The sequence below is a fragment of the Paramisgurnus dabryanus genome, chromosome 2 (genome assembly GCF_030506205.2).
Source record: "Paramisgurnus dabryanus chromosome 2, PD_genome_1.1, whole genome shotgun sequence".
NCBI classification, from domain to species: Eukaryota; Metazoa; Chordata; class Actinopteri; order Cypriniformes; family Cobitidae; genus Paramisgurnus; species Paramisgurnus dabryanus.
Window position 1 is genome coordinate 42533416 of NC_133338.1, and position 19855 is coordinate 42553270.

The following is a 19855-nucleotide window of genomic DNA, read 5'->3' on the forward strand; positions in this document are numbered from 1 at the left end:
CAACAGGTTTTATCGTAGTTTTCACCAACTCCATTGACATGTATTAGATGTGCTGTGAGGTACGGTATTACTCCACGCCGGGAACTTTGTTTCTATTCTTGCAATTGGCAAAGGCGGATTAGCGCCACCACCTGGGCTGGAGTGTTTATTATTCAAGCTCTAAGCGGAAGAATGTACGGGTGTGAGGCGTTTGGAAAAATAGGTCCACAAGTTAACAACGAATGCTAAAACAGCTGTTGGAAAGCATCTTTTGCAGCGATTTTTGTGTGAGCATATCAGTGAACACCCCTGACCACTCGGTGAGTTTCACGTCTTTGTAAACGAAAGTTTAATGCATTTTAGGAAGGATTGTTCCAGTGCACCATTAAACCCATTGTAGAGGTCTGAGCTGAAACACAAACACGCGAAAATTCTCAGGACAGCCGCAAATGTCGAAATTTCAGTCAAAACCATTCTATTTCACCATAAACAATCTGAAAACAGGGCTTTAAGTCTAAAATACCGAAATTCTCCTTTAATGTTATGTGTATATACATTTGTATATTTAGGTATCATTTATATTATATATAAATATAAATACTTAATATGTAAATAATTTTTTTTCTTAAAATTATACATGAATGTGTGCATATTTATATATACATATTTATTATACAAAGTTTACACACATATATGATGTAAACAAAAACTCTTATTCTGCTATAGATTAATCGTGATTAATTGTTAAGCATCCCTAATATATATTGTTGTTTATATATGTTGTTTAACACAAAACACGTTTATAAAACCTAAAATAGTGCTGATACTGATGATAAAAGAGCTCAAAATATTTAAAATTAAATGGGTAGTGTTGAAAGAAGGCAAATAGGCCTTACTATTAAAGTATTGGTAATGTTGTTTTATAATAAAGTATTTGCTTATTGCTGCTGTATACGATACAACTGGCATTCATGTGAAGATAATACGAATGGTAGCCATTATTTCTCATCATTCTTCTTGGGTTTTGCTTTTTCTTGAGCATATCTTTTGCTGCAGGTTTAAACTGCTACAGTTTAGATAGCCTCTGCTTAAGTGTGTGTGGGTTTGCATGAATGGGTTTGCATATGCCAATGAATGTTTTACATTTTGCCTGTGCTAACAAAACTTGATCTCTTTTGTAAGCTACTGTATTACATTTAGAGAGAGATTGAGCAGAAGCAGTTAATTCTTAACACTTGTGTCTGAATCATGCCTATGAATGCTCTGCATGCTCTCTCCATCTCTCTCATGGCATTAACGTAGCCGTGCTAATGTTTCTACAAAAAATTATTAGCGCTGCTTTAACTAAATATGCTGGATTATTGAAATTAGCTTGATTAATTTTGTACTAAAGGCAAAATCTGTGTCGCGCTTAACCATTTGATGCCCGAATGAACTAATCGATTGACAGCTTCTCTTGCAATCTCTCTTGCCCTTGTTGCATGTTTTCTGACTAGGTGACAGCTGTGGGCTGGCGGGGTTTAATGATGCCTTTTTGGAAGAGGGAGGTGAGATAAAAATGCCAAGAACTGCAGCCAATAAAAAATTCAGGGATACAATTTACACTGGCCTTATTGTATTAAACAGACTAATAGTCCTGTTTTACCAGTCATCTAACAATCGTGATGCATGTGATTAGCCCTGCTATGCTGACTAAGCATTATCTAGTGACATTAGCTACATTTACATTTGGGGCTGTTTATACCTGGTATTCAGATGCGTTTTCGTCGATCGGATCACAAGTGGGTGAGACACATCTACATTTACACCTGGTATTTTAATCCGTCTCTTTTGTCCACTTTCGCAAAATAAAACAAAGATAAAAGGCAGAGAGCAGGTGCTTCAGTTTTATCTGCCTCAGTTTTTTAAATGAAAGCTTAAAGATTGTGCTGAACACTATTGGTTCACGCTGGAAGTCATGTTCAATGACTACCTCTGAATGTGGTTGAAATTGGATGAGCTCAAAACGTTTTACACCCTATTTACACCTGCATTTAGCATCATCCACTTGAGATCTGATTGACCAAAGCACATCTTAATACAAGGTGTAAACAGCCTCTTTCTTTCAATCAGAATGAAATAATTCAGATTAAGGAATCTAGGGATGCACCGAATATTCGGCCACCGAAAATGTATAAGACATTTATCACCGAAACAATACGGCCAAAATGTTGTGATGACGCAAACAGAAACCGCGACCTGCACGTGCTTGTCTGAAGCAACATGTATGCGGTATGGATGTATTTAACCGCAAAAAGCGCTAAAGTTAGAAAGTTGTCTGTACACACAGAGGCACATGCGGTTGAATGTGTCCGGTCCAGACGTGATCATCACAGTATGCCCTTCAAAGATCAGAACTCTTGGTGTGTAAACTTAAGAGAGAGTCACGCAAGTGTGTCTCATCCTGTAGTCCATTAACATACATTTGCAGAATAAAGCAATGAAAAACAACGTAACGTTTTTATGATGGGCTGTTTGGGATTCGCTCTCGGTCTCCGTGTGCGCACTCGTTTAAGTGCCCTCAATAGTGCACACATGAGTGAGATGCAAAGAAGCTAACATAAAATCTTTCTATTATTGACAGGACACATATAAGTAAGGGATAATCCACGGCTAGCCATGCATTAAAGGGTTTTAATGCACGACGTAGAGGCGAAGAACCACCCGACGCGTAGCGGAGTGCATTAAAACCCTTTAATGCATGGCTAGCCGTGGATTATCCCGCTTATACCTTGGTTATTTGCCAAGTTAAAGCTGTAATTAATGTTTACAGTGTAATTTTTTTAACAGATGGGTAAAAATGACAGTCATTTTTAAGTTAAGGCTCACACTCCATCCGCTTTAAATAAAGTAGTGCTGAAATAAAACCTGCGCACTTTAAAGAGAGATGCACTTATGTCTCGCTTGCTCGCTCTCTCTTCAAGTGTAACTGTGTTACTATGGTTACCAATGTTTATAGTAGCAGATTATTTCTAACTGTAATTAAACTGACTGGAACTACCTGTGCATTAAACAGTTTTAATGCACACCTTCCAGCCAATCAGAATCAAGTATTTAAACAGACCATGGTATAAACAAAATTATCTCCACAGTATTCTTTTTATAATAAAAAAATTTGTTTATGTCTTAAGTGTATGTATAGATTACAGTCAGAAACCAGTCTCTGCTTATTTGGTCTTATAGAGACAGTAACCTCAATGAACCTACTAAGGTCTGTGTCATTAATGTTAATCAAACAACCCAAGACAATGAGAAAATCACTTCTGTAGCTCTTAAAACAATTATATATTTAATTTATACAAAGACAGTGTTATGATTCATTTAATTTGATTTCTGTACCTAATGCTAATGTTAGCCCTTATTAATGTGCAACTTTGTTCTTTTTTATAAATGTTTGCAATTTCTTTATTTGTTATTAGATTTTCCCCACCCCCTTTTTGCTGATCTGAAAAATAATCCAATCCGTGCCTCAAAAACTGTAATGTGATCCGAACCGTGAGTTTTGTGATCTGTCACACACCCCTAGTAAAGGTAGTACACACAGTGATAGCCATAAGTGCATTTGTACTAATAATTGGCATAATTATTTAATTCAGTGTTTTGGTTTCGGTGTTTTGGCCTTGGTTTCCTTTTTCTGGTTTTCGGCCAAGAATTTTCATTTTGGTGCATCCCTAGAGGAATCCGAACATAGTGTTTACATCAGTGGCGGCCGGTGACTACGTTTTTGAAGGCGCTCAATGCGAAGTTCGTCACAACATGAATGTAGCCCTCATGTGTGTGGTTCCTTTTTTCAAAATATGTGTTCTGCACATCGAGAGATCCTGTGTGGATCACGTGTCTTGTCAAAATAAGTGCCTGCTGCAGATGCATCTAAAGGGTTTATGATAAAAGAGACGCTCGTGTTTGCCAGATATTAGCATAATCTCATGCCTAATCAGAGTCTACATTTAGGGGAGTGTCTTGCGTGTATTTTGGGAACGTGAGCGCCTCTTTTATCATAAACGGTTTTGACGCGTCTCCAGCAGGCACTTATTTTGACAAAACATGTGATGCACCTGGTTTACATGACACAACAAACACAAAATTTGGAAACGCAAGCAACACACATGACACTCCGAACACTTATTTTGAATTAGCGCCCCTCGGATGAACAGTCACGAGCCGCAACTGGTTAAAGGATTAGTCAATTTTCTTAAAAGAAAAATCCAGATAATTTACTCACCACCATGTCATCCAAAATGTTGATGTCTTTCTTTGTTCAGTCGAGAAGAAATGATGTTTTTTGAGGAAAAAATTGCCGGATTTTTCTCATTTTAATGGACTTTAATAGAGCCCAACACTTAACACTTAACTCAACACTTAACAGTTTTTTTTAACAGAGTTTCAAAGGACTATAAACAATCCCAAACGAGGCATAAGGGTCTTATCTAGCAAAACGATTGTCATTTTTGACAATAAAAATAAAAAATATACACTTTTAAACCACAACTTCTCGTCATGTAGATCCGGTCGTGATGCGCCAGCTGACCCCACGCAATACGTCATGACGTCAAGAGGTCACAGAGGACTAACGCGAAACTTCGCCCGAGTGTTTACAAGTGTTGAGAAAGAGGACCGTTCCTACGTTGTTGTATGTCAACTGATACTAATTAATGTCTTTGTGGCAGTTTATTGTTTAAAATGGTCCGCAAATGTGCGTTTTATATATGTAACACGTGACCTCCCTATGTCACTACGCATTTACGTTAGGTCGCGCTGGACCGGACCTACACGAAAAGTTGTGCTTTAAAAGTACATATTTTTTAATTTTTATTGTCAAAAATGACAATCATATTGCTAGATAAAACCCTTATGCCTCGTTTGGGATCGTTTATAGACCTTTGAAACTCCGTTGAAAAAAACTGTTATGTGTTGAGTTAAGTATTAAATGTTGGGCTCTATTAAAGTCTATTAAAATGAGAAAAATCCTGCAATGTTTTCCTCAAAAAACATAATTTCTTCTCAACTGAACAAAGAAAGACATCAACATTTTGGATGACATGGTGGTGAGTAAATTATCTGGATTTTTCTTTTAAGAAAATGGAATATTCCTTTAACATTAACACAAAATAAAGCGATTTGGAGACAATAAGCATTTGAGGCTTTGCTGCTTATGTAAGTAAAATACCCCTCGGCCAAATACCTCTGTGGCCTAAATATGAGTCTGCAGCAAGGACTGGTGGGACAATGTTGTCCTGCACCATTATGACACTATGTTGGATTTCCTTTAACACGGACATCTCATCTCATTTCATGCTTCATTACACCATTTCAGCTTCATTGCGCATATGCAACTTCCCAGTTTAAGTTTTCAGTCTGAAACTTGTTTACATGTCCTTTCAGAAGGACATTTAAAAATGTATCAACCACCCCTTGCAATCCGAATTAAGTTGATGATTGATTGTTTTTTTATTTGGACTGGGCTGTTGTCCAATTACAAATGGTTTATTAGGGTTCATGTACATGCAGCTAGTGTCACAGATATTCAATTTCTCATCCTTCCGTTTTTAAGAGTAATGGACTAAACATGGACGCATCGATTCAACAGCAACATCAAATTAATGTAGCCTGTTTGGCACACCTTTTTATTCAAACCAAAACAGAGTTTATTTGGTTATACATTTTATCAATCCATGCAGTCCCAGGGAATGATAAATCCTGATGAAAAAATGCTGTTACTCAGTTTCGCCAGCTAACAATGAAGATTCATCATCTTTATAATTGAATCATCATTCAATTTGATGCCATTGCTTTGCTTTGTGTAACTTTTTGCAACCTTAGCTTTATCCTCCCCTGTGCTTTTTCTCATCTAGATGAACGTACTGTAGTTATTGCTCTCAGGGTTTATAGACAGATGAATAAAAATTTAAGAAATAAGCACCAATGCCCAAATTAATGCTTGGTTTGTAAGTGGAGCGGCTACTATTATCACACAGCATTCAAGATAGTACCATTCACAGAGTTTTGGGGTTTGTCACGGTAGTTTTAGGATGCTCGGTGTATGATGCGTGCATGTTACTGACAATAATGTGAATGTTGACAGGAGTAGAACTGCCTTGTAGGATTCCTGGGGATTTTGGCGATCCAGGATTTCCTGGACGTCCTGGAGCACCAGGTAATTAAATACTAAAAGTATTTAAATGTTATAAGTATTTTGTTTGTTTTATTCATCTTGTTCATGCTTTGCTTATGTGTGATATTGTGAGTGTTTACTTCTGTATTTATGTACATTTTAGGACCAAAGGGTCAGCCTGGCTCTCCAGGACAGAGAGGACAAATAGGTTTTGATGGACTGAAGGGTGAGAGAGGAGACCCAGGCACTGGAGGTCTGCCTGGTCCTCAGGGTAAGGTTTTAACATCAAATGAAGATAGGTGCTGTGTTTAAGCACACGTTTTTTCTATTTGGTCGGTGCATCAGCCATATTTGGTATTTTGTATAATTGTCATATAAAGCATTAAAATAAACATATACATTTGATTACATTTGGCAGGTTTTACCGGACCTAGAGGAGATTCAGGTTTACCAGGAATAACAAATGTTGGCTTACAAGGGTCTCCTGGGAAAAATGGTTTTCCAGGTATTCCTGGAGCAAAGGGAGAACCTGGTGTTGTTCTAGGGGCAACCCCCGGAGGCCCAGGTCTTCCAGGAAGGCAGGGAGATCCAGGAGACAAGGGTCAACCTGGCACACCTGGTTTTTCAGGAAGCCCAGGTAGGTTTGGACAGATGTTGCTAGTTATTTGCCACAGAGCTACTGTCTGTGTTATTTGTTTCACCAGTCATGATAGACATGCTAGTCATGCTGGTTATCAAGAATAGTTAACATAAATGTATAACTTTTCAGGTGCCGATGGGCGCAATGGCTTTTCTGGTGCAAAGGGTGAGCGGGGTTTGGATGGAGAACCTGGTCCCCAAGGTCCTGTAGGTCCACCTGGTGAATATCCTACTGGAGGTATCCCTGGACCTAGAGGCCCAGCTGGAGCTAAAGGCATTTCTGGAGCTTCAGGTGAGCAAATAAAGTCTCGCACTTTAAACACCATATTTGGTTCTTCAGTAAATAACATGAATGAGTTTTTGGAGCTGTTTATAGTAACTCTACTACAAGCTCCAAAATAGGCCATGCTTTTTCACAAATATCGTTCTTATGTAAACTTAAAACTTCTCATTTACAGAAAACTCCTTATGAGCATTGTCTGAATTGTACTGACAGTTTTCATTTCCCAACTCATTTATGGGTAAAATGTTTCACTGTTGCTTCTTTCTCTTCTCATCAGTTATCTCTCAGCCTTCGTCAACCTTTGTTTACTTAAAATCCTCACACAATATCTGTTTTCATCCTTCTTTATTCCCCATCACCCTTTTTTTCACCCTCCCATCATGCCATTTATGGTGACACCTCTTCTATTTTTGGTGTTGGGTCACTTCATTAGGCTGCCAAGGTGAGAAACATTGTCCTCCCCTTAATGCTTGCATATACCGTAGCGTTGAATTTTCTCTAACACAATCCACATCGTCGCTTTGCTGCCTCCTCATGCACTTGTTTATGTCCTTAAATCATAAACAAAGCACTGAATGAATGTTGTAAGGTGACAAATGTGGATCATCAGCCATCCATTACAAGCAAAAAAAAAATAGGGTGGCCATTTGTGCCAGTTCCGCCGGACATTTCCCGAACAGGATTTCGGGTTCGTTCTCTGGAAGTCGCGTTGCTCGACAGCATACGTCATCGAGGTTCTCACATTTCAGTTAAATTACATTAGAAAATTAAGACATACAATCATTGTAATTTCATTCTTACCTTCAAAAATGTAATGGTTGCTTTTCTGAAATTGAACCCGAAATATTAAGCCTTGGTGACGTATGTGGTCGACTTCCGGAGAATGAACCCGAAAACATGTTCGGGACGTGTCCGGCGGAAATGGCACGTATGGCCACCCTAATAATAAACCAGTTTACACCTGGTATTAACATTCGATGATGCAGACTGCAACGGCTAATAAAACATTCATTTGTAAAAAGATATCATAACGTACTGTAGTCTGCTATCACTTACTGTAAAAGATGGACAAAACCTTTGTCTTTAACAAATCTTCAAATTCGTTGAATTTGAGCAACACCATCTAACAGTGTCAGAACTTTTGCTGCTAAAGCCTTTATGTGCTTGTGTGCATTTAACTACAAAACACACCTACTGGTAAAACAACCTCAACAGACAATTCTAGAAAGGTCTTAGACACTTTAGATAAGCAATATTTCATATTGCATCTGCTTATCCATTTAGTCTGTCTCAGTGTTTCTAAATTCTTGTCTTTGAACCCCCACCTTACTAGAATGTTTTATAGTAGGGACACACCAAACCGATGGCAAAAAAGTAAAGCAAACTGTGAAGTTCGCTCACATCACCCTGAAACACCAAACAAGCTGCAGCCAAGTAGCACTTCAGGGATTCTGCTCCTATGTGAGGTGTGATGACTTTCCATACCAGCAGATGGCAGTAGTTGGTGTTCAAAATGGGAACCTAGAAAAGCTAATGATTGCAGTGACGCAATACTTGTACCAATTCTTGTCACAGGACAACTTTGATTAACTTTTTGATCCACTTTAAAGTTGAGTAATATAGTTTTACACAAATATTTCTTACCACAGATGGATTCCATATTCACGTATGAAAGAGAGATGTAAGAAAATAAATGAGATCAGCATTCTCTGCGTTCCCAAGCACCACCACCGATTCGACGTGAACTGACAAATAAAAGTCGACTTACTTTAGTATATGTGAGGAACACACAGAAAAAAAAATAACGCAAGGGAGCACTAAGTCACAAATGATGCACTACTAAATATTTTTCAGTCATAAATAAATGCCATTGATATGTTTTTGTATAAATATTAATATACAACTGTAAATATGACTATTGTATTATTTATGATAAAGTAGTGTGGTATAAAACGTAAAGTTGTTTTAACTATTATTGTGTCAGGCAAATGAAGTTTGAATTAGGATAAATAGAAATTTCCAGCATTCTAACGCAAATTCTGATCGCAGATTTAAGGGCTGCTATTGGTAAATTGAAGGTAAATGTCATATAATGCACTGCTTTACGAAGAGCTTAGGACCTACAGTACAGCTACGTTCTGTTAAAAGAACAAATGGTGAACCGTATAAAGTTATAAACCAGCTAGTAGTTAATAAGACCATAGTGTGGACTTTACATTCCACTTTAAGTAAGGTTCCGCGTACAGTGCGCGTGACACAGTTTTCGCCATCAGAAGAGTGAGCATGTAATATACACCAAATTTTTGAAACCTCACGTACATTGTACGTGTATGTAACATACAGTATGCACCTACAGTAGAATGTAGTGTATGTACTGTATCCCAGAAGATGCGTTGCATTTTGTCGCAATATTGTGCATGCTTCAAACGTTTGTGTACATGTACAAGTTAATTAAACTATACTTTGCAAGGTTGTGGGTTTGACTGTGCACTTATGTTCGCATACATGTTAAAAAACTATACCCCAGGCTTAAGACATTCTGAAAGGGGGCTCAAAGCCTGGAAATGAGAAACAGTGGTCAAGATAGAATTAGCCTATAGGTTTCTCATGTTAACAATTTGAACTATATTCACAATACCAATACAGCCAATAAATTAATAAATGTTTGCTTTTTTCAGCAACGTTTATTGCATCTTTTAGTAATACCTCTTTGCATTCAGCTTAATTCACTAATTATATGAATATGTATACATACATATTGCATTTAAAGTATATCTTTAATTTGTTGTTTCGTTTTTTAGTTCATTTGATGCACTCTAAAATCCCTATACAGTGTTTTAATTCACTTTTTACTTCCCAGGATTACCTGGGCAGAAGGGTGCGAGAGGAGATCCAGGCTTCCCAGGGCCTGGTGGAATTAAGGGTCCTCCTGGATATACTGGTGTTCCAGGTCTACAGGGATTTAGGGGACCCCCTGGACCCCCTGGTTCTGGACGTCCAGGCCAATCTGGAAGACCTGGAATAAAGGGTATGAAGATTGCACAGAGAATTCAGCAGGAACTTCCACTGTCTGAATTTACTGTTCCCTAGTCACAACTGTGCATTATCATATCTATCCCTGTGCAATACAATTATCTGTTCAAAATGTGCAATTCAAGCAGTGGAAATAAATTTCTCTTATATGTTTAGATTTGTGTGAGTGTATGTGTGAATGTTAAAGAATGTCGAAGTATTATTTTTAGCGTGGGTTTAGGTAGTGCGCCTAAATTTCCTACAGTGACAGTAAAGGAAACCTAATCTAATCTAACACACAATGACACACAACTTTCAGTTTGTAGAAAATGTGTTTTTTTACTGCTTACTTTTTATTTTGCTATTATCATGCATGCCTTTCCCATAATACTGTTGTCACATGTAGATTTTTCTTTGTGTGTCTTTAAGGTGAGAGGGGCTCTCCAGGGCTGTTAGGATTCCCTGGAGGTCGTGGTACTCCTGGATTCCCAGGTGGCCCGGGTATAAAAGGTTTCCCTGGTTTAAATGGACAGGATGGTTCACCTGGTAGACAAGGAGCAAGAGGAATCAAAGGTATGGGGGCATTTGTAATACTGACCAGTGGCGGCTCGTGACTGTTCATCCAAGGGGCCCAAATTCAAAATAAGTGTTCGGAGTGTCTTGTGTTTTGCTTGCGTTTTCAAAATATGTTTTTGTTGCCTTATGTAAACCATGTGCATCACGTGTTTTGTCAAAATAAGTGCCTGCTGCACATGCGTCAAAACCGTTTATGATAAAAGAGACGCTCACGTTCACAAAATACATGCAAGACACTCCCTTAACAGTAAACTCTGATTACGCATGAGATTATGCGAGTATCTAGAACAGTGGTTCTCAAACTGGGGGCCGTGAGATGTTGCCAGTTTTATAAAATACATTAATTTATCATGAATTCTGTGTAATTAAACTTAAAAAATAAGGCTACTAGTACTAACCAACAACACTACTTTGCATAATTTAATATGTTTTGTCTAATTAAAATGTTAGGTTATAGAACAAATTTGTCATACATTTTCTTTGGGGGGGTGCAAGAAGGACTGCACCGTACACAAAACTGCTGAAAAAGTTTTAAAACCACTGATCTAGATTTTAATACTGTAGAAATCATCTAGCCAGAAAAAATTGGTTTTAATGAACAATATAGTATGATAAACATATTATTATACAAGTAAATTAATGTAAGTTTGTGTGTTTAAGGCGATCGTGGCTCAGATGGTCTCCCAGGAACCATTCCAGTTGTTCCTTTGGAGTGGCTAGTAAAGGGTGAACCAGGCACCCCAGGAGGCAGTGGATCGCCTGGTTTTCCAGGACCAAGAGGTACAATTGATCTAAAATTAAATTAAATGAAATATTTATAGTCTTAAATTCAATGGCGTATTCTAAATATCAGTGTTATCATAAATGAAATTGTTTTCATACAACATATAGGTTTTCAATCTTTTGAAAAATGACAATATAGGCTAATTAAGCTATTATTATGGCTAAAAATTACTACAATCTCAGTAAAAACGCTTTTTTTCATCAGGTGATAAGGGTTTTAAGGGAACACCTGGAAGACCTGGCTTTCCTGGAGTGCCTGGTACTGCAGACCAAGCGAAAGGTTTTCCTGGTGAGCCTGGATTTCCGGGTATTCCTGGTACACCTGGTTTCCCTGGACCGAAAGGTTCACCTGGTGTTTTGGGGTTTCCTGGCATGCCTGGCCCGAGGGTAAACTTCCTTCTGATGTTCTCAAGACTTCATGAAATTTATCCGAAAACATTGTATTTTATGTTGTTTTTCTTTTTTCGTGGTAGGGTGATGATGGTGCACCTGGATCTCCAGGGTTCCCGGGGACTCCAGGACAGCCTGGTGGCAAAGGTGAGATCTTTTGTTATTCTTTTACAGGGTTCCCAAGGGTCCTTGAAATCCTTGAAAGTTTATGAATCTGGGGAAAAAAAATGTAAGGCCCGGGGAAGTTTTTGAAAATATACATACATAGATACACGTCATTGAAATTGCTTGAATCTATTTTATGCAAGAAGTTGAATTCTGGAGAAAAAAATCCATATTATTCACTGTGTAGTGTAGGATCATACAAATTCAACTTTTAAAACACACATGCTAAACTCTTCGCTTTAAATGCTTATATCTTCTGTATGCGAATGTTGATTCATACCAAAATGCTTTTTTGCATAGTTGTGTTTGACACATGAAAACGTCTCGGGTTACGTAACTGTTGTTGCCTGAGAAGGGAACAAGACGCTGCGTCTCCCTTGCCATACTTCCTGCGTCCCTGTAACGCCGTCTTTGGCAATATTTCAGATAGCGATATACTTCCTGGCTCACACATAACTCTGTCTTTGTGGTTAAGCCTCACCATTGGTTGAATTTGATATACACATTCAGACGCACTTACCCCTGGAGGCGTCCCCAAAGTGTCACTGCAGTGACGCAGTGCAAGTTCCCTCCACTGTAACGATATATCTTAAAAGTTAACACTATGTAACCTTGCTTTGACTTGAAATGTGTCCCCACATTTAGTCCTTGAATTTGAGGGTATTGGACCTGAAAAGTCCTTGAAAGGCCCTTGAATTTGAAGTTAACTAAGGTGTGGGAACCCTGCTTTTAGTATGTAGTAGAGCGATTATTTAATATCTGGACACTTATGAAACAACAGTTAGAGTAGTTTCATGGTAGGCCGTATAACGCCATCATTGATGCATCCTAAATTTCTGTCATTAAGGTGAAAAGGGTGACACGTATGTAGTACCTGGGCCTCCTGGATCCAAAGGTGTTGCCGGAGAGCCTGGTTTTTCTGGTGAGATATATATGTTTTGTTCAGGCTCTTTATATGTACATATGATTTAAATACCTGTAAGCTCTCTTGCTGTTATGGTCAACCTGATCACATGTTAAATTAAGTTGTTTTCCCTTGTATATTTCATAACCAGGACGTCAAGGGACTCCTGGTGAACGTGGTGATCCAGGTTACCAAGGACCCTATGGGTTTCAAGGGCAGAAAGGTCTTCGTGGAGAGCCAGGAGCACCAGGATTTGGTAATAATTAGAAATCTCCACCCAATTCCAGCTTTTTGAGAATGTTTTCTTTATCTAATGTTGTTTGGTTATATTTGTTCAGGCTCACCAGGTCTCCCAGGCACTAGGGGTTCCCCTGGTTATCCAGGACAGAGGGGGCGTGATGGAGATCCGGGCCGCCCTGGAGGTCCAGGTTCACCTGGAGGAAAAGGTCATTCAAGAATATTACTTTTCCATTTTAATAAACATTGCTCAAACAAAGCCATAAAAGTTTAACTATACTGCACTGTTGCCTCACAGCAAGAAGGTCTCTTCTTTTTTGTACACTTTTTATGTCTTTTTATTCTGATGCTACCCTTTCAGGTTCATCAGGGTCACCTGGTTTAAATGGACTCGATGGTCTTCCTGGATCCAAGGGCCAGCCTGGAGTACCAGGTAAGTGAATAAAATGCACCTTATTCTTAATTTAATTTTTAGGCCTTAACTCCTGAAACGCTGCTCATTAATTAATGTGTCCACAGGTGTGATTGAAGGTGGTCAGCGAGGTTACCCTGGTGTGCCTGGCCGTAAGGGAGAAAGGGGCCCATCGCTGCCCGGAGGCCCTGGGGTTCCTGGAGAAAAAGGACTTAAAGGAGAAAGGGGTGAGGATTGTCAGTTATGAACCACTGACCCTGGCATTTATTTTTACCAGAATTTTTGTAATTTTATTTTTTTGTGAAGCTGTCTATAAACTGATTTAAGTGAATTATTTGGCAAGTATCACAATCACAGAGCCATTGCTTTAATGATCAGCTTTATTTTACGTAATACATAATTGATGATCGCGAAATCTTTATGTTCAGGTTTTCCTGGTTCTAGAGGCTACCCTGGTAATCAAGGCCCTCCTGGTCCACCTAGTCCCTCTAATATCCCAGGTCCTTATGGAGACCCTGGACTTCCAGGATTAGATGGACGGGAAGGTAGGATGTCTGACCTTCACTCGTAGTTCACATTTTTGTGCCGTTTTACATTATTACATAGTTTCTGCAAGTATTTAAGTGATGCAGCTTTTGTGAAATATTTGTAGGTCCAGTTGGTCCTCCTGGCCCCCCTGGTCCACCAGGCGCTGGAACAGTTCAAGGAGACAGAGGAGATACTGGTTATTCTGGACTACCAGGCAAACCAGGACCACGTGGAGACCCTGGTGTTCCTGGGTCTCCTGGAAGACCAGGATCTCCTGGATTCAAAGGTGGGGTTTATTTGCTATTGTGCAGACACGTTGCCTTTAATATTTTTAATGCTGTTTTACTGTGGTTGCTTCATAATTAAGACATAATGCTAATACATGATAGTGTATCTTTTTATCTAATGCTGGATATTTCGATTTGGATTAGGCCAACGAGGCGACCCTGGCTACGGTGGTAGACCAGGACAACCAGGATTGCGTGGAGAACCAGGATATTATGGCAGCACAGGACCCAAAGGATTAAAGGGTCAGTAAATATCTTTCATGTTACTTTAGTAAAAGTTTCTATATATATATATATATATATATATATATTTAGTCATTACAATTTTAATCATGGACTTCTTTTTTATTATGTTTTCCCCTCAGGTTCAACTGGTCCTAAGGGGCTTCCTGGTTTTGTTTTTCCACCTACTAACATGACTGATAGGACGCCAAATGGTGATCCAGGCGACCAAGGTCCTACTGGACCTGTTGGTCAGCCAGGAACACCAGGCAGGGCGGGCAGTCCAGGACCCTCAGGTTAGTTCTTTTATAACCTTTGCCAAGACAGGAAAAAACAAAATGGTCTGATATAAGAGAGTGATATTAGCATTATGTAGAATTAGTATTGTACTCCTATATATAGCTTGATGGTAGAGCAGTGCGTTACCATGGTCATGGGTTCAAACCATAGACTGTAAAAAAAGATGGACGTAGTGTCCGCGATGTCACCCATAAGTTTCTGAAGATCGTTTTTGAAGCTTAAAGTAGGCGGTGCCTGTTGTCGCAATCTTGGCCACGCGTCACAGCACATCACTCGCGGATATCCAAAAATGGGTAAAAAGGCAGAACGTAGGTGAAGCTGAGGTGACTGGTGACCCGCCTAGCTTGACTCTAGTGACAGCCGTGGCTGTTCAACCATCATTCAAGTGGCCACGCCCTTAAAACTCTGTGGAGCCTGTACCGGGTCCAAAATTACTTTTTTATTACTTAATATAAAATATTCCTTTAATGGTCTGTCATGGACCCAGTACAATATATGAGATACTGTTTGAAAGCTTAGAATCTCTACTTTCTGTAGATATGCATCACTTATATTTTACTGGAAAAAAGTTATTTACACTTAATTTATACTGTCACCCACCCCCCATTTTTTATATTATTTAATATTCACATATTTCATATTTTTCAAATATGACAAACATGGGCAAGTATTAAATAAAATGAAAGCTCTCACTCCAATGATCCTTGAATGAAAAATGAGGTAAAAATGGTATTTTGTAAATGTATGTGAAATTTGAGTGTGAACTGCCTCAGATAGCGCAGACAGCCACAAATGCTACACCGTCTTTTATCCTACTCAAAAAAATTAGTCCATTCACAGCGTTTTCTTTGGTTGTATGCATGAGTAATCCTTTGCAATTTATTGTACACTGTAAAAAAATTCCGTAGAAATTACAATGTTATTGCAGCTGGGTTGCCGGTAATTTACCGTAGATTTACATTTATGTTATTTACTGACAAGAGTTTGTTCAAAGTTATGCAAAACAAAACAATGTACGTTTATATGAAAAATTTATTTTCACTCCCTTCAGTAAAATAAGAATAACTTTTGAATTCGACATGCTAAAGAGGTCATTTTTTGGGGGTGTTTATTGTTTGCGGCTGCTAACAACCAAAACTGTCTGCAGTCTGCTAGAACACACAGAACCAGATTTATTCACTTTCAAAGACAGTGTTTACAACATAAAAAAAGAAAATTGAAATATAAAAAACAACATAAATAACTAATAATAAATATTTGTCCCAAATAGCAGCTTTTTATGTAACTTCAAAGGGTTTTCTCTGTAACATGATATATAAAGATATTGCATTTATTCCACTGTATGTGGTTATAGGAACACTTCAAATATTTTTTTAGGCAGAAATTGAATGCAAAAATTTTATTGGAATAGAACAACTTTTGCATAGTTTATGATATAGAAAAAAATCCTTTCTCTGTAAGCTGACATTTGCTGGAATCAAACAAAACTGTCTGCAGGTTTCGGGAGCCCTCAGGGCCAGAGTTATACACTTTTAAATACAGACTTTAGAAAAAAAATCAAAAAGCGTCTTTTTATTTTGTGTTTATTAGAGGACTGACAATACATACAACCATGTTGAGCACTTTTAACAGTGTTTCAGGTCATTTCAAAGGGTTTCCTGTAAAATGTTACCAAACTTTTGTATGTACACCTCTGCATGTGGGTATGGGAAGCTTTTGAATTTGTGTAGGCCAAATCCAGGCGGAAATCCCCAAAATAACCTCAGAGCATGACTGGCCTTTAAGACTTTCACCCCCCTCACATTTGTCACAAGGGGAGACTTAGCTGTATAGACCAAAAACACTTTTTGTACCAGGCTGTAAACATATAATTTTCTACGGTAAATTTGGCCATTTTAACATAAAGGTCCATGGGAATTGACTCCCTTTTAGAGCCTGCCTCTAGTGGCCAGTCGATGAATTGCAGCTTAAATCACTAGATCAGAAGGTTGCCCCTCGGTTCAAACCCAGGCAACACACATACTGATAAAAATGTTTACCTTGAAATTCACTGTAAATCACTTTGGATAAAATAATCTGCCAAATGCATAAATGAAAAATGTAATTGAATTTCTATGATTAATAAACTGTCGGATGACATATTTCTAGGTCCCAAAGGTGTTAGGGGGTCAGAGGGTAGACGTGGCCCGGATGGTCCACCTGGATCTCCAGGGTTCTTAGGAGACCCCGGGCTTGCAGGAATTGGAGGACCAACAGGAAACCAAGGTAAATCTGTCTAAACTTCTGTTTTTATTATTATATCATTACAGCATCTTAGTGTAGCTGCTTGTTACAATAATTTTTACCCAAATAATAATAAAATAAAATTTTAGTCTTTATGCTTCATGTGATAACATTTGAATCAGCTGGTATCTGATAACTAAATCATGTTAGAAATATCTTCTGAGGTAAACTGCATTTTATATTGTGTAAGTTAACAGTGCACAACTGTAGCTTTCCAGCGTATGTCTTTATGCATCTGTCTAATTGTCTTGTTTTTAATGTGAACCATCTACAGGCGCCCGTGGCAAGCCAGGCTTACCAGGTCCTCCTGCTATGCCGCAACGTAGTGTCAGTATTGGTTATACTCTGGTAAAACACAGTCAGTCCAGCTTCGTCCCCATGTGTCCTCAAGGTATGGACAAGTTGTGGGATGGCTACAGTTTGCTTTATGTGGAGGGACAGGAGAAAGCACACAACCAAGATCTGGGTGAGATACCATTACAAGAGTCCACTAAATAAAAAGCTACAAAGCATAATCATTTTTGGACTGCAATATAGGAACGTAGGTAGGATTTGACTCCAGATATTGCTGTAAAAGATCATTTGATTTATGTAAACTTTTTTTCATCACAGGATTGGCTGGCTCCTGCCTGCCTTATTTCAGCACCATCCCTTTCCTGTACTGCACAGCCAATGAAATTTGTCATTATGCTAGCCGCAATGACAAATCCTATTGGTTATCCACCACGGCACCCATTCCCATGATGCCTGTAGCAGATCAGCAGATATCCCAGTACATTAGCCGCTGTTCAGTGTGTGAGGCTCCAGCTCAAGCAGTCGCTGTCCACAGCCAAGATCTCACCATACCTACTTGCCCTCAGGGGTGGAGAAGTCTGTGGATCGGTTACTCATTCCTTATGGTAAAACTAAGTTATATTTAATACCTTGTATGTATCAGGAATAGGCCAGTCTGGCTGACTAGGTCAACTAGAGGTCAACTTGTCTTTCTTGATATTGAATGTAGTGTCAATAAAGTCAAAACTTGTTAATTTTACTATTATATATAATAAATAGTCTGACATCGTGTTTGTTATTTAGCACACAGCCGCAGGCGCAGAAGGTGGTGGCCAGTCTTTAGTGTCACCAGGTTCTTGTCTGGAGGATTTCCGTGCCACACCCTTTATTGAGTGCAACGGTGCCCGCGGCACATGCCACTACTTCGCCAACAAGTACAGTTTCTGGCTGACCACTGTGGATCTGAACGAACAGTTCACGGAGGGTCCATCCCAAGAAACGCTGAAAGGAGATCAGTATCGCGCACGAGTCAGCCGCTGTCAGGTCTGCATGAAGATCTTGTGATGCACAGCAGAAAAGTGACTTTTCAAGTAAAGGAGGCATTCGAGGACACTAAACAAAGGAAACTGACTGATATGATATTATGCCCTTAACCTGATATCAATGGTGCTACCGTATGTTTCAAATATGTTGTTGCTTTTTTATTGTTGGGCAGATTTACGGCTACCTCGGAGAGTGCTTCCCAAACTCCCAGCGGATGGAACACAATTATTCACTATTTTTCAAAAGTATTCATTTAACAAGGTCTTTATTTAGCCGGTTGCTTCGGCATTTCAGTTACAACATATGGCTCCAGTAGGTGCTACTTAAACATTGATGTTAACCAGACCCTCTTGTTTTCTGTTGACCAAAATGGACAGACCAGCACTTTGTAATCCATATGAATGAGTGAAATTGTGCCTCACGAGTATCACTTGAAATGACTGATTTATCTAACCCCCAAAATATGTATCCTATATGAATTGCACTGAAGTTAATATCTGGAAAATATGTAAAATTCTTACACATGCAACTGATCTAAGTAATTCACATAGTCCTTAAGTTGGTTATTGGTGGTTATTCTAAGACATTTGACAGGTAATCAACACCCATGCAACATTTCTCAACCAATCAGAATAAAGAATTCAACAGGCCCGTGCTATAAAAAGAAATGTAATGCATATCAAAACTTCTTTCTGAATGCCAAAATTATTCTTTTTATATATGTTTGTATTCAAATAGCTTTTTAATAACAAAATGTCTAATTCACTGTGTGCATTGGAGGTGATGTATACAATAATTTTGAGTTAACCAGTCTCTTAGAGAGATTGTTTGATATTTAACCACTATGGCCACTAAACCTTTCAGTGTCTGACTGGTAGCCATGAGTACACTTATTTTTATTATGTTGCATTGTTTGTTGTGCCCATATGGAAGTGGTTAGATTATATTTCATTTACTTCATCCCTCATTTACACTAAGCAAAGAAACACAGCTGATTTGTACATGAATTAATATGAAAAAATAACCTGTTTTTTTTTTTTCTAAAATAAAGTTTGTACATTTGTAATTGGCTTTTAAGAAACGGACAAATAGCATTTATTGTTTTTATTGCTTTGATGTATAATTTCAGTCTGATTGAAAATTCCTAAGCAAACATTTTTATAAATACATTTAGACCGTTAAAATGAGAGTAAGATTATTTACAATATATGAAATAGTGTTGTAAATGTTTTATCTAAATGCTCACAGACTGGTGCATCTATGAAACTGTCAAATAAAAGTATTTTGAAATACTTAAGTAGTATCTTGTTTATCTTATTTAATCTTCTTTTACTTCTCTTTATTACCTTATGCCTTGTAGATTTCTATTCTTTTCATGTGATGTTCT

The 19855-nt window shown here is 38.4% G+C and overlaps 1 protein-coding gene across 3 annotated transcripts in view; it reads left to right on the forward strand.

The window, feature by feature from the left end:
* Positions 1 to 19754, forward strand: part of col4a6 (collagen, type IV, alpha 6) — an 80169-nt gene extending 60415 nt beyond the window's left edge. For all 3 annotated transcript variants that reach the window (XM_065289065.1, XM_065289063.1, XM_065289064.1), the window contains exons 24-45: positions 6101 to 6172; positions 6294 to 6401; positions 6549 to 6767; positions 6900 to 7061; positions 9913 to 10080; positions 10494 to 10637; positions 11301 to 11420; positions 11629 to 11810; positions 11897 to 11960; positions 12826 to 12900; positions 13034 to 13138; positions 13221 to 13328; positions 13481 to 13552; positions 13639 to 13758; positions 13960 to 14076; positions 14184 to 14345; positions 14491 to 14589; positions 14712 to 14864; positions 17017 to 17133; positions 17426 to 17617; positions 17764 to 18050; positions 18229 to 19754. In XM_065289065.1, the coding sequence (XP_065145137.1) occupies positions 6101 to 6172; positions 6294 to 6401; positions 6549 to 6767; positions 6900 to 7061; positions 9913 to 10080; positions 10494 to 10637; positions 11301 to 11420; positions 11629 to 11810; positions 11897 to 11960; positions 12826 to 12900; positions 13034 to 13138; positions 13221 to 13328; positions 13481 to 13552; positions 13639 to 13758; positions 13960 to 14076; positions 14184 to 14345; positions 14491 to 14589; positions 14712 to 14864; positions 17017 to 17133; positions 17426 to 17617; positions 17764 to 18050; positions 18229 to 18489 (3107 nt within the window). In that variant the 3' untranslated portion in view covers positions 18490 to 19754. The remainder of the gene's footprint in view (positions 1 to 6100; positions 6173 to 6293; positions 6402 to 6548; positions 6768 to 6899; positions 7062 to 9912; positions 10081 to 10493; positions 10638 to 11300; positions 11421 to 11628; positions 11811 to 11896; positions 11961 to 12825; positions 12901 to 13033; positions 13139 to 13220; positions 13329 to 13480; positions 13553 to 13638; positions 13759 to 13959; positions 14077 to 14183; positions 14346 to 14490; positions 14590 to 14711; positions 14865 to 17016; positions 17134 to 17425; positions 17618 to 17763; positions 18051 to 18228) is intronic.
* The last annotated feature ends 101 nt before the right edge of the window (positions 19755 to 19855 follow it).